A 22,494-nucleotide genomic window follows, 5' to 3' on the forward strand; every position below is an offset into this window, starting at 1 on the left:
CAATCAAGTTCTTGATCTGTTACCTGCCAGCAGACGATGCTGCTACAGGCACAGGGAGACTTGAACTCCGATAGCTTCAGCAAAAACACAGCAGGGTGATGAAAGGGGTCCTGCTCCTTTCCAATTCGTGTGCTTGCTCTCTCTCATGCATAGCTTAAGCCTGTCTCTAGAAATTAAGACAGGAAAGGAAACGTTAACATCATCTATTCTCACACCCAGGACCCATCTCCATGGTTTTTTGAGCCACTTTAGCAAAAAAAAAAAAAAAAGCAGACTCGACCATTCAATGCTCCTCTCTCCCAGCTCCCACGCTTCCATCTCCGCCTGACTGAGCCCGCCCTCAGCGACTCCCTGATCACCACTTAACCAAGCCAACTCTGAATTTAGCTTCCTATACAGAGTTTGGACTTTGGATGGAGTTCCTCGTCTCTGCATGTATTAGCGTGGGCTGATTATTTTAGCTAGTTTGACCGTGCTTTTATTTCCTCACTATTGAAAGAAAAAATAGCCTGCTCCTCTCCAAGCCCTCAGCTGGGTCATGTGCACTGCTAAGGCGCGAATGAGCATGCTGCTAGCCCTGGGCTACCTGGGCTACCTGCTGGCAGGCGCAGCTGTTTTCCAGGCGCTGGAGCAAAAGGCTGAGCAGGCAGTGAAGAACAGGACCCAGCGTCACAAGCTCGCTTTCCTACGCAACTTCACCTGCCTGAGCCAGGAAGACCTGGAGCGGCTGGTGGCGGTAAGTGACGTGGCACACACCAGGTCAAGCTGAAGCCAGGGTTCAAATCCTGCAGATGCCCTCCATTGCCTCTGGTATAAACATAAAGGGGAATTTTCAAAGGGGTTCTTCTGCATGTCAAAATAGCAAGTAGTCACATATGTGCCGTTTTATAAACCTAGAGAGTACACGTAGGGCTTGGTTCACAAGTGCACACGGTAGTTGCTATTTTGTAAGAGATATACATGGATGCATTGCTGAACTTATTTATACACTTTTAAACCTGCTAACTGTCTCAGGCAAGTGAAATCAGACTTGTAGTTTTTGGGTGGGAGATCTGAGTGAAACTGGTGGGAACTCTGTGAAGTGCTAGAAGTCTAGTGAACTGGAGAAGGACTTGGTGAACTGGCAGAGGTATCGGCGAACTGAAGATTCCAAGTACGAGTGCAAGTACAAATGCCTACCTTCCAGTGTAATTCTGGGTGTTTATTTGCACAGTGTCATGATTATTTTGTCCGTAAAATAAACGCACGTATGTTTATAAAATAGGTAGAGAAAGCATGCATGCATTGGAAATATTCACATGTACTGAAACATACGTGCATACGTTCAGAGCTGAAATACATGGTATTTTATAAACTGTGTGGCTAGCATTAATCTCTGCGCATCTACTTACTCTCACAAATGCTGTACCCATGGCTAGGGCTGAAAGTTGGGCTTATAAATGGTAAGCCCTTTAGGACAGGAAAATATTTATTTACTTACTTACTTACTTACTTACCTACCTACCTACCTACAGATCCTGATTAGTGATCTGCTTATGTGGCTGACCAGTCATGTATGGTGGAATAGAAACAGTAAAAAAGCAGCCAGATCCTCCCTTCATGAGGAAGGCTTTTTAATTCTCCCCTCTACCCCCCACAATGACAGTGAAATTAATTTAGGCTTTTGCCCCCACTGTCATCATATTTACAAACTCCAGATGTTTTAGTACAGCTTTCATAAATGTGAACAGTCAACCAAATACTGCTAGAGAGAGAGTAAGCCAAATATCAGCCAAGATCTAAGATTAGATTGGGAGGGAATATAATTAATATAATGAATGTCTCCTGCTCTGGCGTTTCTTTCTGCTCAGTAAGGATGAGTGTGCTTTATGACAACCTACTTTATTCACCACAGTAACAATATTGGTGACTCCTTTTATATTAATTGGTATTATGTTGGTTTGTAAATGTACTGGATCCCATAATTGATTGTGTATTTATAGCACAGTGGCCCACAAACCAGAGGGACGGGTTTTGTTTGTTTGCCTTTGTGCTTTCCTTTCTCAGTCTCTTTTTATACTTATGTAAATGAGAATTATTTGAAGGAGCGCACTTCTGCCCCATGCATGGAAGAATTCCAATGCAGGGCGGCTCAAGGCCATCGGCTGCCTGAGGCGAGGGGAGAGATGGTACTCTGCCCTGCACCCCCTCCCCAAGGCAGGGCACAGGTCAAACCATCGAGACAGCCAAGGACGGAGGTCACTGTGCAGTCTGGGGGGGGAAGTATTTATTTATTTATTTTATTTATTTTGGATCTTTTATATACCGAAGTATAGCATTCTGCCTTCACTCCGGTTTACATGAGAACAACATCATACATACAGTTAACCTTAGAACATTGTGTAACATTACAAACCGAATTTGTATATGAATATGAAATTACTTAATAGAACTATTATAACATTTCTTGATAGTACGAATAAATCAAATTAACAGAGCAAGTGCTAAACAGCTGATTGATTGAACTGAATGGGGCTGTAATAGGAGATCGGATTGATTGGGGCTGATATAGGATCGGAAAGATAGGGGCTGAAATAGGAGATCGGAGCAAGGTGGGTGGGGTGGGTCGTGACTTAAGTTGATTTAGAAGGGGGAAGGTGAAAGGAGGATCGAGGGCAGGGGTGGGGATGGAAAGGGGGGTGCGAGGAAGGTAAGTCTAAAGAGTGGGACCGGGGACGTGTAATGGTTCAAGATAGATGTGCGTTGCTTAGCCCACGCCGTCTCGGAACGTTTGGCTGAATAACCAAGTTTTTAGTTCTTTTCTGAAGGATTTGATGAAGCAGGGGTCAGAGTTCCTTAAGGACTGGCAGACAGTGGGTCAGTGCTAATATTTCTAGGCGGCTGGCAACCCTGATACACCCCCAGGAACACTAAAACCTGCCTCCCTCCTTTCTTCAGTATTTGCCCCCTGGAGAAGTGGGAAATGAGTGAATGGTGGGTGGGGGTGTGGTGGGGTTCAATATGTGGCAACACTTACAGCCTTGTGCCCCCCCCCCCCCCCCCAGCTCTCACCACACACAAATACAAATTCTGCATTTATAATAACAGATTTTACATGAGAAAGGAGCAGAGGCGTACTAAGGGGGGGGGGGGGGCGTGGGGTGCAGTCCGCCCCAGTTGGCAACAGGGAGAGGGGTGCCATTGCCGCTGGCAGGAAGGCCTGCGGTGGCACGGAACAGTGATGTGGTGGGGGAAATCCCGCCAGCAAAAGCAAGGACCTGCAGTGGCAGAGTCCAGCGGCGCTGCCAGCATTTCCTAGAGCTGGCAGCAAAGAACAAGCCCAGAGTTGCTGCTGGTGCTCCTGGCGCCGGCGGCTGAAGAAGAGGCCCTGCAGTGCCGCTGGCGGCCCAAGAAGGGAGAGACTGGCCCTGTGAGCAGGTCTGGCATCACCAGGTGTGCAAACCGTGCAATTGCACAGGGCGGCACACCAGGTGGGGCGGAGTAGGGAGTAGGGGGCTTCCTGAGGGCTGGCTTTGGGAATCGCATGCGATAGCTTGCTGGGGGCGGGGTCAGGGAGGAGTCGGGGCGGCGAGGAGGCGGATGCGGCAGTATCTTCGCTGGTGGAGATAAGGAAAGTTACGTTATTGTTGCCAGTAGTGCGCCCAATAGCGTCACCTTTCACAGTGGCGCTATTGGGTGCGAAAGCCGGCAGCGATAACACAGCGGTGGTGCGATCGCTGCCGGCTTTTGCAGGCCCGCCCCCCGTTACCGCTGGATTCACCATTCTCTGTGAGAATGGAAAATCCAGGCCTAAGTTAGCTGCATAACTTTAGATCTGCTGGAAGGGCTGGTCCCAGATCATGGTAGGAGGCCACCACGATCCTAGAGACCAACTTGAAAGAAAGGTATGGGTCAGGGGGGAGGGGCAGGAAAAAGGAAAGGGTTGGGGTGGGCATAGGGGGATAAATCTGGAGGCTGCAGATTTTAAATTTTCGATTTACAAGGGAAAGTCAGAGCAGGGGTGGGGGAGGGGGAGGGGCAGGGGGGCCTATGTTCTCTCACCCTAGCTTGATGGACTCCGCTAGGGTGAGATAACATAGTACAAAATTTAATCTTTGTGAGACTTTCCTCACTCCAAATAAAGTAAAATCTTCACCATGATGTACTGTGCTGTTCGTACATCTCACTCTACATGCGAAACTGGCCCCTAAACCACCACTAAACCTCACCTCGATCTATTAGGTGGCCCTCCTATAGAGATATAAATAGGTGCACACAGTGAGGTCCTCCTCAGAGTCTCTCTCTCTCTCAAAATATATCACTCCTAATTTAACTACTTCCTGTTCAAAACTCCTCCCTTGCAAAAATTTGCATTCATGCTACAGTGTTTTTGCATGCGTTAATGCCATAACGCATTTTGATGAATGATGCAGTAAGTTTGTACAGTACATGGCCTGTTTTGGAGGGTGACTAGTTCGGCAGTGTAGGGCCTTGGTAACTCAGGTGGCTGCGATTTTTTTTGTTTTTGTTTTAAGGGAACATAACTTAACTGGATATATATTCAAAAAAGGCTATCTGGTTAAGACCAAAGTTATACAGCTAACTATAGTCGAATCACTTTATACATAATTGGCGATATTCAAAAAGAATATCCAGTTATCTTTAAAGTTATCCAGCTATGGTTAGTCGGATAACTTTAAGCAAGTATATTCAGCGGGATGTTAATTCCGCTGAATATACGGGACAAGTTAACTTGTCCACTAAACATCTTACTGAATATGAACCCCAAAACTTAGTTCTCAAAAAGCAGTAAAATATTTCAAAACAGCAGACGGTCACACCCTCACACTTCTCTCCCTCTGGAGTGCAAAACAGCAGACGGTCACACCCTCACACTTCTCTCCCTCTGGAGTGCAAAACAGCAGACGGTCACACCCTCACACTTCTCTCCCTCTGGAGTGCAAAACAGCAGACGGTCACACCCTCACACTTCTCTCCCTCTGGAACGCACAAGTGGCAGCAGCCTTTACGTTAGGCCCACACTGCTGAGGGGACTCCTTTTACGGCTGCTGCTCCTGCTCCTTTCTTCTGGCTACACAGACCGATGCTGCTCCTACTCCTTCTGGCCATGACGATGTCGCCTCCTTCTTCCCACCTGGGCAGGCCCATGCAAAACCTCCTCTTCCGGGCCCACAAAGGCCAAAAGAACAAGAAGGCGCAATTGTTGCATTCTGCCATTGCTGTGCCATCCCCAAAACTGGAGAGCATTAGGCAGTCTTGCACTCTCTCCTACTCACCCCCATACATTCTTGCTTCCTTTTTGCTTCCCATCTTTTCTCCTCTTTTCCTCCCTTTCCATCTCGCTTACACCCCTTCCCTTTCACTCACACCCCTCCTTTCTCATTCAGCTCCTTCCTTTCACTCTCCTCTCACTCACACCCTTTCCTTCCCCTCTTACTCATCCCCTCTTACTCACTTCTCCCCTGCCTTCCTCTCCCCCTCACTCTCTCCCCCTTCCCTTCCCTCATTTTTCACTCAGCACTTCCCTCTTACTCACACACCTCCTGCTCCTCCTTCTCACTCACCTCTCCCCCTTCCTCTCACATCCCCATCCCTTACCCTTTGTCTTGCCTTGTTTCCTCTCTCATTTATCTCCCTCTCCTCATCGATCTTCTTATTCTTTCTGACGATGGGGTGTGGAAACCCCGCCAGCACAACGTTATTCGCAGTGCTGTCACGGAGCTCTTCTTCTGCCTGCAGGGAGTGGGAACCCCGTGGATGTGTCTTCAGTTGGTGCTGCTATGGATCTCTTCTTCCAGCCCATGGCGTATGGGACCTCCATGGGTACATCATTGAATATCTGTCTTGTGGCAAGGAGAGGCAGCCGCCCAAGCACATTTTGGGGGGGCACTTTTTACCAATCCAAATTTTTGCTACCTCAGGCGGTTGCCTCAAGCTCCCTAGGGGATAGTGAATTACCTATTGTACCTTATTGTAAACCGATGTGATATCTCTTTTTGAAATGAACATCGGTATATAAAAACCATAAATAAATAAATAAATAAAAAATAATAACAGAGCCGCCCCATTTCCATTGTACTGTTCTAGATATTTCACATGGTTATAATGACTTCAATTTAAAAAATGAGGAGAAAAAGTCAAATGCTCAGAATCTTTTCCCGAGTCACCAAAACTGTACATGTATGACAAATACTTTTCCATAGAGCTTACTAATAAAGCAATTACTATATGTTGATGTTGCATCAATCTGTTGCAGACGGCTGCGACCGCTCTGCCTCACCTCTTTTACCCTTTTCCTCCTCCATTGGAAGAATGGCTGCCTCCGCTGCTGTTTGCCAAAACCCTCGGCGTCTCCGAGCCAGCATGGGCATCCCCGTCTGCCATGCGTCCTCCTAGGGCACGCACGTGCATGCTGCCTACGTTTTTGAATACGTCAAGGTGGGAAACTCGGGGGTGGCCCCACCACATGACGTCAGTACCTCCGGCTATTTAAACCTCCTCTCTGCTCCAATTGAATGAGTTAGCAAGGACTTCGGTTTTGCTACTCTGACCGCTTCTAAGCTGCTTGCTTGGATCCCTCACTACCCTCTGGTGTATCTCGCTCCTACGGAAGCTCTGGGTACCCGATCCTCGGGGCCTCTCGCTTCTACTCTCCCTCCGGGGTTAATCTGCCTAAACCTTAAGGGTACTCGCTCCTCGGGGGTCCTGTCTGCTTTCTTTCAGGAACCCTCAACGCTCCTAGGTACTCCCTCCTCGAGGGCCTACTCTACTCAGGGTATCCTGCATCTCGGACCTCGGGTCCCTCTCTTCATTCAACTACCAAAGGAAGTTATCAGCACTGCTACTCTGTGAGTATCACTACGCTCCAGCTCTTTTCATCCCACTCTTCAGGTGCTCGGCCTATCCCGTGCTGCGGAACACTACCGCACCTTTGCTACATCTGGATGAGAACATCAACTACAGAGACTGTCTGAGCTTACTACAGTACTGTCTGTTCCTTGGGCAAGATTCAACTCTTCAACAGCAGTATAATAAAGCTTTCTTTCCTCGGTGTCTGTTTACTAGAGTCTAGCCAATCATTGTGGTTCCCCATGGGGCCCCTCCCCATGGGAGGAGTCATCACCAATTCGACCAAGACACCACAATATGCCACAAACCCAACAGTTGAAATACAGTTTTAAGATGTCTGGAAAATTCGTGCAAATAAACTTACAGAAATGTCAGAGAAGGTGTTAAGTATTATACCCTTTACACATCCCACCTCTAGTTCATCATTGGGTCAAAGTTCTTCTCTCTTTTACCTTCCTTTCTGATCCATTAACGAGTCCTTCCCTCAATCCCTCTGCTTGTTCACAGCTACTGAACCCTAAATCTCTCTGTCTCTCGAATGCGACAAACTGATGAAATAAAATTTGCTAGAGAAGAATAATTGCTCCAAAGAAAAATGTGAAAGCAGGAGAATTGCTGAAAACTGTGGAGAAGCCTGACTATTGTCAGCTTGATGGCATATTTGTGAGTGCATTTTTCCAGGGCTCTTGCACCTAAGGAGAATTTCTAGGGAGAAGATTTTGAGCTGCTCTGCCCCGTCACCATCCCTTCCATCGAAAACAAAAAGATTTCTGAACCCAGCTCAGAAATAGCTTTCCTTAGTCTTGGACTTTTTGGCTGCAGGATTTGCATGTTAGATCCCACTCTTTGGACTGTACAAAAATGCGAATGTTTCCATTTTGGCTTGTCCAGAACAAGGCAATGAGAAAAACCCAGCGCTATTACCAGGGGTCCCCAAACATTTTAAACAAGGGCTACAGGTGACATTTCAAATCACTGAGCAGACTGGGGGATTCTCCTTTGGAGTCCGGCCCTTTTGATGATTTGAAATGCTGTGGAAGAGGGCGGCAGGGGCCAGGGTTCCCACACAAGCATGGCAGATAGGGTGCCAATAAAAGTATTTCTAGGAAGTTGGCAACCCTGCCACACTCCTGGGAACCCAACCACCAGTCTCCCCCATTTCTTAGCATCTGCCCCCTAAGGAAGTGGGTTGGGGTGAATGGCAAGACGATGTGTTTATGGTGCACTCTCTCCCACTCCACAAGCCTTCCCCTATACATTCTTGCTCTCTTCTCTTCTTCCCTCTCTTTTCTCATTATTCTTACCCCATTCCTCCAAACTCTCTTATTTCCTAGTTTTTCCCTTGCATTCCTCTCTCTCCCCATCTCCTGACTTCTCACTCATACTCCTTTCTCCTCTCACTCATACTCCTTTTCCCTCTTTTGTCCCCTCCCCTCTTTCCCTCTCACTCACATTCTCTCTCTCTTCATTCATACTCTTTCCTTCCTTTTGCTCCCTCTTCTCCTCTGTTCATCCTCACCATCTTCTCCTTCCCTCTCTCACAGTTCCTTCCATCGCTTATCCTTGCCTTATTTTCAATCTGTCCCTTCCTCTCTTCTCATCCATCTCCTCTCCTTTCCCCTCCTTTCTTCTCACTCATTCTCCTATCACTTTCTCACACTCCCTCGCACTCATCTCCCCTTCCATCTATGATCTCCCATTCCCCTCTTTTCACTCACACCTGCTCCTCTTCTGTCTCATCTCCCTCCCTCCTCTTCCCTTCTATCATCCTCTTCCCCTCCCACTCACTCACAGGAGGTCTTTCAGCCGGGGTCCGGAACCCCCGCTGAATGACCTCCTGCAGTTGATCTCCTGCCGGCGCCATTTTCCGTACGGAAAACGATTCACGGCAGGAGATCGCTCCCGGACCCCCGCTGGACCCCCAGGGACTTTTGGCCAGCTTGGGGGGGCCTCCTGACCCCCTCAAGACTTGCCAAAAGTCCAGTGGGGGTCCGGAACGACCTCCTGCAGTCGAATCGTGTTGGTCTATGGCCGCCGCCATTTTGCACCGCCATTTTGCAAAATGGCGGCGCAGAATGGCGCCAGCTGAAGACAACACGATTCAATTGCAGGAGGCCGTTCCGGACCGCCGCTGGACCCCCAGGTAATTTAAGGCATTGGGGGGGGGGGGTTCGGGAGGGTGGGGGATTTAATTTAAAGGGTCGGGGGTGGGTTTTAGGGTGTTTTAGTGTGCCGGTTTTCCTGCCCTCCCCCTTCCCCCGATTTAGCTATGGACCGCCGCTGGACCCCCAGGTAATTTAAGGCATTTGGGGGGGGGTTCGGGAGGGTGGGGGATTTAATTTAAAGGGTCGGGGGTGGGTTTTAGGGGGTTTTAGTGTGCCGGTTCACGATTTTAACGATTTTCACGATACTCTAAACACCCAAACGGCGACGATACGATTCCCTCCCCCTCCCAGCCGAAATCGATCGTTAAGACGATCGAGGACACGATTCACATCTCTAATGTTCATTGTGCAGCAGGGAGCCACCATTGGTTATCACAGTTTGCACTAAGATAGTGCTTCACATAGGTATTAGCGCAAATTGCATAAAGTGCCTATTACCATAAAGCACACCCCTTTTCCTATCGCATGCGATATTTAGTGCATTTTGATAAATCCAGGCCTAGGTATGGCAGGTTTGCTGTATGGGTTCTGTCTGAGTGACATTTTGTTTTGCAGGGTTTTGTGTTACTTCACAAAAATGTATAGTAAGGAAGGAAGTCTGTGTCACTATTACTGAAGTGACAACAGAATATGAATGTTTTTTTCCTACGGTGAATAGTAAGGGGAAACATTCTTGTTCAGTCCAGCCAGTCATTTCAGAGATTACCTTCAACCAATGCAATATGGAGTTCTTTTAATTTAGATATAATTTTTGCAGTCTACCCCCAAAACTCACAGATGACACATTCATAACAATTCAGCCAGTTAAGTTCGGACACATTAAAAAAAAAAAAAAAGTTTGGCCCTGCAGCCATGCCCCTCCTCCCAAGTGGATTTCAATATTGGGCCAGCGAGTTTGTGCACCCACCCAAACTCTCTGAAATGTTGAAGGAAAATGGGCCAAGAGAGTTGAGATGTGCCAGCCCCTCTCCTGCAATTCAAAAGTGTAACTTGCTGGGGGGAGTCATCCCCTCTTCCCCAGCTGCTCCTGTTCCCTGAAGCCAACCCATCCCTACCTATGTGTCTGACACCCCCAAACGTAGAAGCTTAACTGGCCATATTCTTTTGAAATTGGCCAGTTAAGCATAAAGTTAGACCTGCTCTTGGGGCTGGCAAGAGTTAGCCAAAAACCCTATTCAGCTAACTTCTAATATCAGAGCTAGCCAAATAAATTTCCTGACTATCTCATCCCTGCCCCGGCCCAGAATGCCCCCAAAACGGTCTTAACTTATTTGGATAAATGATAGCTAGATAAGTACCAGCAATATTAGCAAATAGCTCATTAGTTATGTGGTTAAATGTTTTTGAATATTAGCCTCATAATGTCCAATTATGTGTAAGGAAGAAATGTTTCAGGGCAAGGTTTTATGTCGTTAACTGTTTGCTTTGGTTTGTTTCATTTGCTGAACCAAAATAAACATTCAATTTTTTTTTAAACCCCCAAAAGAAAAATGAAAAAGAAACGGTCACCTTTATTCCTCTCCCCCAAATCATGCTTGCCCCTTCCTCAGGTGTCTCTGATGTGGAAAGGGCACGCTCCTGTCCCGCCAATTACTGGTTAAAAAATGGCACCAGCTGGCCCCGGGGCTGGTGCCATTTTGATGTACGAAGCTGTAGCCGACAGCCATATGACAAAATGGCATTGGCATCGGCCTGAAGCCCGGCTGGCACCATTTTCAAACCGGGATTTGGCAGGGTAGGAGCAATTGGGGATTGCTCTTGCTCTTTTCTATATTGGAAACTTTTTCAGAAGGATTAAGTGTGCTCTGGGGGAAGGGTTTGAATTTGGGGGTGGTTTGGGATTTTTTTTCATTGACGTTCCCAAACAAAAGTAAAAACAAATTAATTAATTTCTGAGGGAAGAGGATCATTTCATTTTTAAACAAACAAAATACAAGTGTATAAAAACAAATTCATGCCTGTAATTATGTGTTGGGTTTTTTTTCCCAGGATTATTCTAGGAGATTTGGTGGTAGGGTCATAATGCTTATAGAGTTTAATTATCAAACTTTTGGAAGCTTGAGGAAGAGTAGCCATATGTATTTTATATTTAAGACATTCTGCATTATCTCCAGAGTTTCATTTGGTAATCCTTCAACCTAGTTATATAAGTTCTATGCAAAATGTTATGTTGTATCTCTGTTAAATTCATACCCACTGACATTATTGAACAATTTTCAAAAAATAGTGCCAAGTCTTGAGTGAGCTCTTTCCTAAATCTACAGACCACTGAGATGGTAATGTCAGTAGATGTGCATTAATATTTTACATGTCTCTACCATAGACATGACTGTAGTCAGTAGTAAGTACCAACCATCCAACACAGAACATTTTTTCACCCACTGTTCTCACATTTATCTACCATAGACGTACCATTTAGAAATATTCATCTGCCTTTATATAAATATAAAGTCTTTAGCTGTCCATCACATTTATATGAGTTATTGTTATTCAAAGAGGTAAAATAATGCATTGCTTGCAGAAATGCCAAAAATGATTCTTGTTCTTTTTAATTTTGATTTTTATGTTTTCCTGGGAATTTCAGAATTCATTTGGTTACATCTAAAATGATTGCACTCCATGGGGCAGATTTTAAAAACTTGCGTGAGCAGGCGTAACTTTGCGCGCATCGGCTGGCTGCCCCGCTCCGTGGTCCGGTCCCGGGGGCTGTGCCGGAGGCCGCGGCCACACCCCCGAAACGCCCCCGGGCCGAAACCACGCCCACGGCGCCGCCCCCGAAATGCCGCGCCCCGCCCCCTAAACGCCACGTCACCCCGCCACGCCCCCGACAGGAAGCCCCGGGACTTACATGCGTCCCGGGGCTTTACGCGCGCCGGTGCACGCGGGGCTTTTAAAATCCGCCCCTTATTGTATAGAGGATAATCACCTTGAATGCAAGTGAAACCCTCCTCTTAATTACAGGTCATTATTGAAGCTACCCAACAAGGAATATACCCTCTATCTAATGAATCACTGCTGGCTGAGCACAGTAACTGGGACTTCAGCAGCTCATTCTTTTTTGTGGGCTCCACTGTAACTACCATCGGTAGGTAGGCTTTCTAACTTTTTTTCCTGCAGCGAGGAGGTTTAGATGCTCTGCTAACATAAAAGCAACTGGTCATTTTCAGTACATTTCTCAGCTTGTCGATATTTAGGAAATTGTATAGAATATTTATTTTCCAAGAAGTATAAAAAACGTGTCAAATTTACCAGGTTTTGGTGAAATTTGCTAAGATCCGTCTTTACCTGGGCTTGCACAGATTACAAAATGACAAAAAATGTAGTCAGTCGTGGTATATTTCTAATAACATTATTGGTCCTGGAGAAAAATGAAGTCTTAGTTGGTGATGATACCTATTAAAGGACCAATAAAAGAAGACATTGTAGACACAAGCTCATATACCATAATATATTTTTTTGTGGGTCCTTTAAAGGGTATCACCACCTACTAGGACTCCAGTTTTTTCTAGGGCCAACATAGGTACTAGAGCTGCAATATATTTGATTTCAAACTTTTGTCTTATTCTAATCAGTGCAAGCTTTCTAAAATGTATCAAGTGTATGACATTATCTTTGCTATATTGCTTCTAAGGTGAAACTGGAGATATGTATTTGGGCATCCTGATTTATTGGACAATAGCAGATTCAACCACATATCTGTTTTTACTTTTTAGGAACTCTGAAGGCTGCGTAAACAATCATGAGATTTCATGTAAGCTAAAATGACATGTAGGAAAAATAGAAGGGTGATGTTTATCATAAACCAAATTGACGTAATGTGGCATGCATTAAAACATCTAGAACTTCAAGTACCGAGGGGAGATTTTCCTTAAAGATACTCAATCCCAGAGAGAGATACTCATAAATTATTTCTACCATGATCTGCCGTAAAGATTATTAAGTTCACACTTGAAGATGTCTAGGCATTTAGCGCACATTGCTCTGCAGAGTTTTTCCTACCTCCTCTTCAGATGCTGAGCTCTCTTTAAGCAAAAATTATATGAAAATATTGCTCAGAAACTGATATGTACAACTATTTCATCTTCCAACAGGTTATGGTACCCTGGCTCCAAGAACTGCAGGTGGTCAGATCTTCTGTGTTATTTATGCTCTGTTTGGAATTCCTTTGAATATAATAGTTTTGGGTCATGTCAGTAAAACACTTTCATTATTGTGTGAAAGGCTTGGAAGATGTTTATCTAACAAGGGAATGGAAAAGGTAATGTTTCTCAAGTGTGTAATAAATAGTGCATATAATCCAATAGTCTATGGCATCTATTTTCCTCACTTGGAATTTCATGAGACCTCTTTCTAAGTTGTATATCCTAGAGATTGTGCTTCCTTTTGCTCGGCATGCGTTTTTGGGTTGTTTTTTTGACTTCTTGCAAGTGTTTTGGGTATGAGACCCAGTTTGGACTGTAGAAGGTTAGAGCATCCAGATATGCTGCAGAATATACCTTATTCCAATTGTTCTCAACCGCCTCCTAAAGGCACATCTAGCCATTCGGGTTTTCAAGATTTCCACAATGAGTATGCATGAGATAGATTTGCATACCATGGTTCTCCAATGTATGCAACTCTATCTCATGTGTATTCTTTATGGACATCCAGAAAACCTGACCAGTTACGTGGGCCTCCAAGAGAGGGCGGTGAAACACTGCTTTCTGCAGGGTCAACAGGTGACCCATCAAGCCTTGACAGGCGACAGGCACTCCATGGAAGCCAAATGAAAGTATTATGACCTGCTGGCATTCGAATGCTATTTTTTCTTTGACACTAGGAATTACTGGGACTTGTTAATATTCTTTTGTTACATGTAAGGCAGATATAAATTGGGCCATCCTCATTCTTTCAACTAGCTCACCCACTCTGGGCATTGGAAAGATATGAAATTTCAACACCTCATTTATTGTCTGGAATTCTATCTTGGACCTAGCCATACCATGTGGTTTTCGTGCTAGAAGAATTCAGGGGAACTAGATGCTTTCAGAATCCTCTACCTCCCTAAGTCATAATGCATCTTTTATTTCCTGAGATATGATTTCCTACTCAGCCTCAGGGATCCTTTAAGGCCTTTGTTTCACTAGAATTCCAGGTTGTGTAAATCTCAGGTTGGATCACTTTTCATCCTCTCAGATGATTATACCACTTCTATTTGTGATTTGTGAAACTATTGTGCTAATATTGAAATTGTTCGAAATCTAGCAGTGGGTACCTTGTCAAGCCGAAGGGTAGAGGTCTTAGTTTGAATTTTTTGTTGCTGTTTTGTGCCAGCGAATATGGCCCTGGTTGATTTGAATTTACATTTATGAGTGTAACATACATGTAGCGAGTGATATATTGGCTGAATTGGATTATATGCACTATTTCTTATTTTTCAGAAAAAAGTAAAGCTTCTGACCATGCTCTTTTTCCTGGTCACTGGGATTATTGCATTTCTGGGCATACCACCAATATTCTTTATGAACATGGAAGGCTGGAACTACAGGGAAGGGGTTTATTATGCATTCATCTCCCTAAGCACCATTGGTTTTGGGGATTATGTAGTAGGTAAGGACATTAGTGCTTTTTTTTCCCTGTTGATTATTTCTATAATTGTTACATTTTAAAACAGGGTCTGTATTCTGGGCATCTAAAAAGATTTCTATAAGTGTGAACTATACCTGGATATGGAATCCAAATTCCAGTCAGCATTTTGTCTAGTGCAATATTTAACACGTTATGCTGTTTTGTTTTGTTTTTTTGTAAACCTCCTGCCCCCTTCCTGTGTCTTCACTAGCAAGGAGGGATCAGCTGCAGGATGTCGCCAAGACCAGGCACAGCTTGGTGTAGCCCTGTTGGTTCGCCTGAGCAGGGGAGAAGCACAGCTTCAGGGCCCTCGAGATTCAGGACTGACAGTAACTCATGAAATCCACTCCTCACATAAGCTTTGTTCCAATAAAAGTAAAGTTTCCAGATGCATAACTTCTTGAATAGTGACAATTTAGCATAGTATATACATGTTCTTGGAGACGAATCCATAAGGATAAGCTGCATTCTTGCAAACTCTCATAGCAAAACTCTGGGTATTTTGAACTAATCCCAACTCCTTGGCATTGGGACTATCCCTGATGATCCCTCTACTAATAGGTCATCCCTTGTACTTCTGCTCCTTGAATCTAGGTTACATGAATTTCCTCATCTTCCTTCCTGTTGGTACCAGTTGGGAACTTACTCCTTTCTGTCCGTGCTTCAATGCCAGGCCGGCACCCTTGCATCATCTACTATAGCTGTCAGGAATCTCCGTCTTCTTCCAGAAAAGAAAAAAACTACAGCAAGCAGACTGCAGGTTCCTAGTTAGAGTCTAGCGTTCCTTGATCCGTTGGAGGCCAGCCCTGGGAGGATGATGCTATCTTCCTATTGTCTAAGGGGAAATTCTCAAACTCCAAATGTATTAGAAAAAGGGGAAAGATACCTACTACGTCTTTCAGGCAGAGACAATAGGTTTTTTTTCCACTACACAGGCTGCCTTAACACTGCAGTGCCACTCCTGCAACCACTGCAGGCAGGGAGACAAAAGGATGGATTTCTCCCTCTCCAAATTCCAATTCACTTCTCCTGCAAGCCTCAAGAACTATTTCAGTGTGAGAGACATACACGGTATATACCTGGTAAGGATCTGTTAGGGTCCTTACCATTATATCAATAAAACCAAATGCCCCGATTCAGACATTTAATTCTATGCTTTTTTGACGGTTTTCCTCTACATGTTGTCTGTCTGCTATTCAGCTCTACAGGTGAACAGTGTTATCTGTATTCTGACTTCCCAGGTGCCTCTCATGTGCTGTCACGATCTAACACCTGCCTCAGATTATGCTTACAGACCTGTCTTAAAGAGAAATGCTCTTGGTCTACCTCTTCAGATGGATTGAGGAGATGCAACAGCAGAAGACTGATTTGGATTAAGGAGGGAGTCTCTCACTAGACGCCTTGGAGACTCCATATTTTCCTTCTAAAGTGGCAGTGTTGGAGGGGGTGTTCTCCCTTGAATCCTCATTTCTTAACCCTTCCCTCCTTGCCCTGGGGATTGAGGGGAGAGGAAGGCTGTGCAGGGTATAGGAGCTGATTAGAATATGATGAAAGTGATTGAAATATCATAGGAATCCCTTCATCAACCACATAAAAATCTTTAATGACTTTGTGCTCCTTTGAAGCAGCCTCACTTGGGTCACTGCCTTGGATATCAGTGTGATCTAGAAAAAAATGATACAAGTTAGATGGGACTCAGCTTTTCTGGATAATACAACAGTATTTTTTTTTTATTAGGTATCAGGTGCCTCTTTATAATTACTGTGTTAGCTTTATTGTAATCTGCCTTTACCTAGCTTCATATGCGTCATCCACAAAGCATCTATAAACTTGCATTAGTGACCAGGGCGCAGACGTATCAAACCTCTGCACCAATTTTACTTCGGTGCAAAAACTGCTAAACATGTATATCTACTAAAATGTGCCAGTTTTTTCCAATGGAAAAATGCCAGAGCAAAACTGGAGCAATTGTTTGTTACATTTGCCCCTAGGTGTGATGTGCTAGCGATGATCCTATGAATTAATTTTGCAAAATGGCCATTTATTATTTTAGTTCTGTGAAAATACATATCCAGTTCTCTTAGGTATGGGAAATTAGTTATAAGCTGCATTTTAGAAAAGAAGAAGAAGAGATCAGGAATAAGTGCTAGAGACGGCTGCAAGTTCTCCTGGACTGTACTTGGACTATCACTGATGTATCAGCAGCGTAGCTGCTCTGCTAATGGCTGCAGCACTATTCTGTTTCCATCTTCAAACACATGTTTTCTGTTTGCACAACTAAAGCTTCTACATTTTCCATTAATAAAGTAGATGTTTACATTTAATATAGTCTTCCTGGCCATACAGAGCAATTAAGGTTAGAATGAGAAGTGCTACAGTAGCAAAGGTTTCAGATCTCCATGGAACGGTATAAACAAACCAAAGCGAGATGCATACAAGGTGACAGAACTTCCCTGCGTGTTTGTGCCGCATGCCACTTTGATGAAAAACACCGCTTGCAGCCATCGTTCATTTGTGTGACTCTGTTTTTTCAAAAGGCAAACACTTGCGCAGCTAGGTGCATGGTGTACCCCTCTGGATCATGTCTACACTTACTTATTTTGTTGCTAGGTGTGAATTTAAATCTTGCACGCGGATCAAAAAAGAAATGAACCTCTTCCATGGGCCCAGGTATTTGTTCTTCTTGCTTTGGAAAATACTTTCCACAGTATTTCATCCGGGGGAGACGTGGTCCAGTCACCAGACTCTAGGGTGCATCTGAGGACTTCGGTCACTGCACTGACACAACAAGCACGACACAGTTAGGAGCAAGAAGGTACAGATATGAAGCCACGGGAGTGAATTTACTTGGCAGTTCTTGCTAGAAGCCGATGCTGTTATCCCTAGTGAGCCAGGCCTGGATTTAGCATAGGCAACATAAGCAACTGCCTGGGCCACCAAATTCCCACGCCTAAGAGGAGCCTTCTCCTATTTATTTTAGGGTCACGCACCACTGCCGCTTCAAAAAGGCATCACCATGGCACTATGACCAAACAACCCTCCCCTCCGATGGTAAAAATCCCCACCCTCCGAGCTCCTGGAAGGTCCCTGCTCTCATCCTATGGTCCTGCCTATGGGCACCAAAATCTTAAATCCGGGCCTGTCATGAGCAAGAATGTTTTAAAGCATAGATTCTTCAAAATATCAGCTTCTTGGTATTTTTGGCTCTCTAGCTTTCACGTTTGGTCTTATACCTAGGTCATCTTTATTTTTTTTTTTGTAAGCAAATATTTTATTTCTTGTATTTTACTATTAGTTTTTCAGCATAAAGCTTCCGCATTTTATATGGCTATGCTTCCATTTAAAAAAAAAAGAAAGAAAAGTCCTCTTCTGTGTTTATTTTTCAGCCGTTCTTGTTGTATTCCTAGTTTCCATGCATCCCTGTGATGAGTTTGTGCAGTTCTGATAAGGATCAGCACTGCAGGTTAGCGGTGCACTAAGTCAAAGTGATGAAAAAGGCCACATAAAAAGCACAACCAAGATCTTTGAACACCAGTAGTTTCTCAGGAATCAAGGAAAACTCTGAACAAAATGAAAAATTGGATTGATTTGTTTGCTTTACCTGATAACTAAATTATCACCATTTTCTCTTGCTGTCACTATTTTGTAACAGCCAAACTGACAAGGAATGCTTTCTTCCCCTGCTGGGACTTTCAGCAGCTCTCCAATAGGCCATAGAAGGCAGCAAAGAGCCACAAGATGCACAAAATCTAGAAAAGGCCTCAGCGCATACAGCAACAAAATCCTTTATTAATAAAGACATGTTCTTCCTTGAAGGGCTGTATTGTCTCTTCGCTACACTGAAATATTGCAGAGCTCAGAAAACGTTTCAACCTTTCTGCCTTTAGTGCAAAGTTTGCGGGTACTGTTTATACTTGTGGACTCCACGCCAAATTTTAAACGGAGGGGACGTGTATACGTTCCCCCTTGAAAACTGAAGTGAGCTCGAAGACCCTGTAGATTTTGCACTTGCTTTTAGAGCCGGCAACATTTTTCCAGAAAACAACACGTGGACATTCGAAAAGTCAAGCTACATGGGTTAATTTCGGAACCTGCCCAGAATTTTGGAAATGGCTCCCTCTCAATCTGTCTGAAAGCGGGCGTGCTCTGGAGGCCTGCGCACACTTCTAGCAGGATTGAGAGAGCCTGATTTTCAACCCACCGATTTCCCAGGGTAAAGGAAACTACTTTATACCAAGAGAAATGATTTTGAAAGTTGCCCTCTCAGAGATAGCATTCATGGCATCTTTCGGTAGTTTCTGGAATCTCCCAGTAAAAGTCTCCACAGTGTAATCAGAAAAGCATCTCAGAGGCCCACGGATTATCAGGTAGACCATCTCTGTACTGGAGCTGCATAGGCAGAGTTAAGCCTATATAGTACAGAAAGGATTCCTTTAACCAAACTAACTGGGTCATTTATCACTTTGCGTCAGGGCCTTAATGCACACGATAATGCCCTAACGCATGTGATAAATAACCTAACGCAAATGCGTATTCAACATTGAGTATTCTAGTTATACTTTTCATCCGTTATAATGACTACAAATCTTTAGTGATGTCAATGTTACTATCAGTACCTCAGAATGTTTCTGTAATACCCCTCCCCCTAACCCCCCCACCAACCTTCTGAAACTCACCCCGATTCAAAGTGCCCCTCTACAGTGGTACAAAAATATAGAGTGCCAGACTGACTCCATATGGAATCTCTCTCTCTCATATCACACCTTGCTGGAGCAGAGTAATTAGCCTAACCAAGCCCCTTTTTTTATTGCGGGCACTATTTCTGCTAATTTTATAGCATTTTGATGAATCTGGGGGTAAGACAGTAATTCGGAAGTGATAGCAAATCCAATACAGAAAGGCACAGTATAAAATGTTAGAAATGTGATTATAGGGGATGCTAGCCAGTTCAAAAGCTTATTTCTCGCACATGCATGCAATGTACAGAAAGGAAAATGAGATGCCCTGTAGGATCACTAAACTATCCACAGTATAAAAAGAAATAAAAGGCTACATAAGTGCAATCACACTTAAACTCTTATTTATTTAGCAGGATTTATTACCTACCTTTTTGAATGATTATTGCTCACCAAAGGCAGGATACAACAGCTTAATTCAGTAAAGAGCTATAACTTGGATAAAATGTATACATTTATATATGGAAAAAAAATGGTACATTTTAACACAGTTTTTTAATACGTTTGACTTTCGTCTTTCTTCCCACAGGCTCACATCCAGACAGAAAATATTATCGCTATTACCGAGCACTGGTTGCCATTTGGATCATTTTTGGACTGGCATGGCTGGCTCTTCTCTTTAATTTACTCACTGCGTGCTTGGAAGACACCGAAAAGAAAATTGCCAAAGACTTCCACAAAAAAGTAAAGGCCGGTAAAGGAAAGGAGAGAGCCTCAAACGCAGCCTGGCACACCAGCTCTGGCCCTGAGACAGAGGATGTGCTGTTGGACACTGGCGGGGCTGCCCCCAAGGTGGATGCTGCGATGGCAGATCCTTCAGACACATGGAATGAGGACGGGGCAAGCTCCTGACAGCATAAACCTGAAGCCTTGATGCCCTGAACTTAAGGATTATTGAGAGTGGACTCTTCAGCTTTAAGAACTATTGCATCGGAAGAGCAAAAATACTACATAGTTGTGGAAAATACAATGCCATTTTGTTATACATTTCAAAGCACATAGAAAAATGTGCGCTAGAGGGGGTGAAAGAGTATTACATATGTTAAATGGCATGAAGGCACAAACAGAAGAGCTTCTACCGACATGAAATATTGCAGGAAAAAGTTGTTTCTTCCAATATGAAAGGAATGGGTTATGTTTTTGGCATCTATAACATAGCACCATAGGAAACCAGTAGAAGAAATAACGATTGTTTGACGGTTTTACTTAAAGATGAGTGTTTCTGGGGTTTGGAAATTGGTCTTTATTTTTCCCATTACACATTCAACAATATTGTACAAAATGGCTTTGCACAGTGGCAGATGAGTTTGGGGGGGGGGGGGGGGAGAGGAGGGCATCTAGAGGCGGGATGAGTGTGAAGTTATGGGACATAGGTCTTTGGGTGGGGGTTTGGGAGTGGTATGAGGGTGAGGCTGTGGGGAGTGAAAGCGATTAATGATAGGGAGTGACAGTGAGACTGTGTGGGGAAGGGAGCACACAAGGATGAGGATGAGACTCACCCTCCTTGCCCCTACTTTTCCCCAGCAGTCTCTCAAGTCTAAACCCTCATCCTCCCCTCTAGGCTCTCTACCATCATGGGGGGAGAAGAAGCATTGAGCGAGAGATTCCTAGGGACCAGGCACTGAGACTTGAGTCAGCTTATGATTAAGGAAACTTCATTGGCAGGACAATTTGCACATGCTTTGCCAAAGTAAGTGTTATGTAAAACTTAGATATGTGATAACATATGTAAGTTATAGGTTAAAGAAGGGACAATAGCAAGAACAGTTTCCAGGTTCTGGTGCTGGTTCATATTGCATCTAATCAGATTATAGTTATGGCCTAGTGGCAGAGTACAGCATATTTTAGTGCTCTAATTGCTGTCTCTCCTGTTATTATAGTAGAGGATGGATGCACTTTTGGAAGACTGTTTTGTTTAATTTTTGCTGCTGATTTTTAGATATTTTATGCTTATTATTGTACTTATCTTCTTGTTGTAAACTGCCTTGGGTCTCCTTTGGGTGAGAGCGGCGGTATATAAAAGTAAATGTTGTGTCCTCCTAGGAGTTTTTTCTCCTCATTCTTCTTTTAGAGGTGTTTCATTTTCTCTTTAAGTTTTGGAAAATATGCATCTCTGATATTTTTGTATTTTGCACTGTAGGAAGATTCTGGGTTTTTGGGGTTTCCAGTTTAGTTTTTGATTGCATATTTCTATTTCTGATCACTTATTATATATTTAGTAGCATCTGTCTGTGTTTACCTAATCATGGTTGTACATGCTATCTGAAGCATGTTTCTGTTTAGGGATCTGTAGCAGTCCAGTTTAATCTGTTTTCCAATCTGCATCTCCCAATATGAGGGCATACTAGTGTTATAGGGCAGTGGTTCTCAAACATTCATGACTATTATACCCCTTTAGATATCTTGTGTACCCAGGAATCACATAAATTAAAAATTTATAGCAAATACTATAGCCCAGGGGTGGCCAACTCTGGTCCTTGAAAACCACAAATAGGCAAGCTTTTCAAGATATGCACAATGAATATGCATGAGACAGATTTGCATACAATGGAGGCAGTGCATTCAAATATATCTCATGTGTATTCATTGTGGACATCCTGAAATCTTGGCCTGTTCACGGCTCTTGAGGATGGGATTTGGCCAGCCCTGCTGTAGCCCTTATTCAAAAAAGTGTGTTAAGTGTTAACATGCCAAAACACTCACTATTTAGTATAGACTTGTAAGCAATATAAGGATGTTCTGTAACCTATCTGAAACAGTGCACCTCCTTCCCTCTCCCCCACACCTGTCAGGATGGGTAGTGCCAGGCCTGGATTTTCCAATAGGCACATTAGGCCTGTGCCTAGAGTGGCAAACATTTGGGGGGCAGGCCATTTAAAGATTTGCTACCTACTATCTGAGCCACAAGTGCCTTTTTTTACTTATCTTTTTCTTTAACAAGCTCGCCAATAAGTGTAATAAAGAATATATTTATTTACTTGGAGAAGATAACGGCAAACTTGTTAAAGAAAAAGATAAGTAGAAAAAAAGGCACCTATGGCTTATTTGGTTATTTGGACATTTTATCTGTAAAAACATTTAAAAATTGAAGGAGTGACCTATGATTATATATATGGTGGAGAATTTGATATGTGCTG

The 22,494-nt window shown here is 43.9% G+C and overlaps 1 protein-coding gene across 1 annotated transcript; it reads left to right on the plus strand.

Annotated features, from left to right (window-relative positions):
* Positions 1–413: 413 nt before the first annotated feature.
* On the plus strand, positions 414–20,643 carry LOC115089310 (potassium channel subfamily K member 16-like). Its single transcript, XM_029597410.1, has 5 exons — positions 414–736; positions 11,976–12,099; positions 13,106–13,272; positions 14,435–14,603; positions 19,887–20,643. Exons 1-5 carry the CDS (start codon positions 539–541, stop codon positions 20,207–20,209), a joined length of 981 nt encoding a protein of 326 aa, XP_029453270.1. The 5' UTR covers positions 414–538; the 3' UTR covers positions 20,210–20,643.
* The last annotated feature ends 1,851 nt before the right edge of the window (positions 20,644–22,494 follow it).

The sequence above is a fragment of the Rhinatrema bivittatum genome, chromosome 4, assembly GCF_901001135.1.
Source record: "Rhinatrema bivittatum chromosome 4, aRhiBiv1.1, whole genome shotgun sequence".
Classification (NCBI taxonomy): domain Eukaryota; kingdom Metazoa; phylum Chordata; class Amphibia; order Gymnophiona; family Rhinatrematidae; genus Rhinatrema; species Rhinatrema bivittatum.

Coding starts and splice junctions, on each gene's coding strand:
- LOC115089310 (XM_029597410.1), top strand. CDS start 539: ATGTGCACTGCTAAGGCGCGAATGAGCATGCTGCTAGCCCTGGGCTAC. Junction 737..11,975: donor ACCTGGAGCGGCTGGTGGCG/GTAAGTGACGTG, acceptor TCTTAATTACAG/GTCATTATTGAAGCTACCCA. Junction 12,100..13,105: donor CTCCACTGTAACTACCATCG/GTAGGTAGGCTT, acceptor ATCTTCCAACAG/GTTATGGTACCCTGGCTCCA.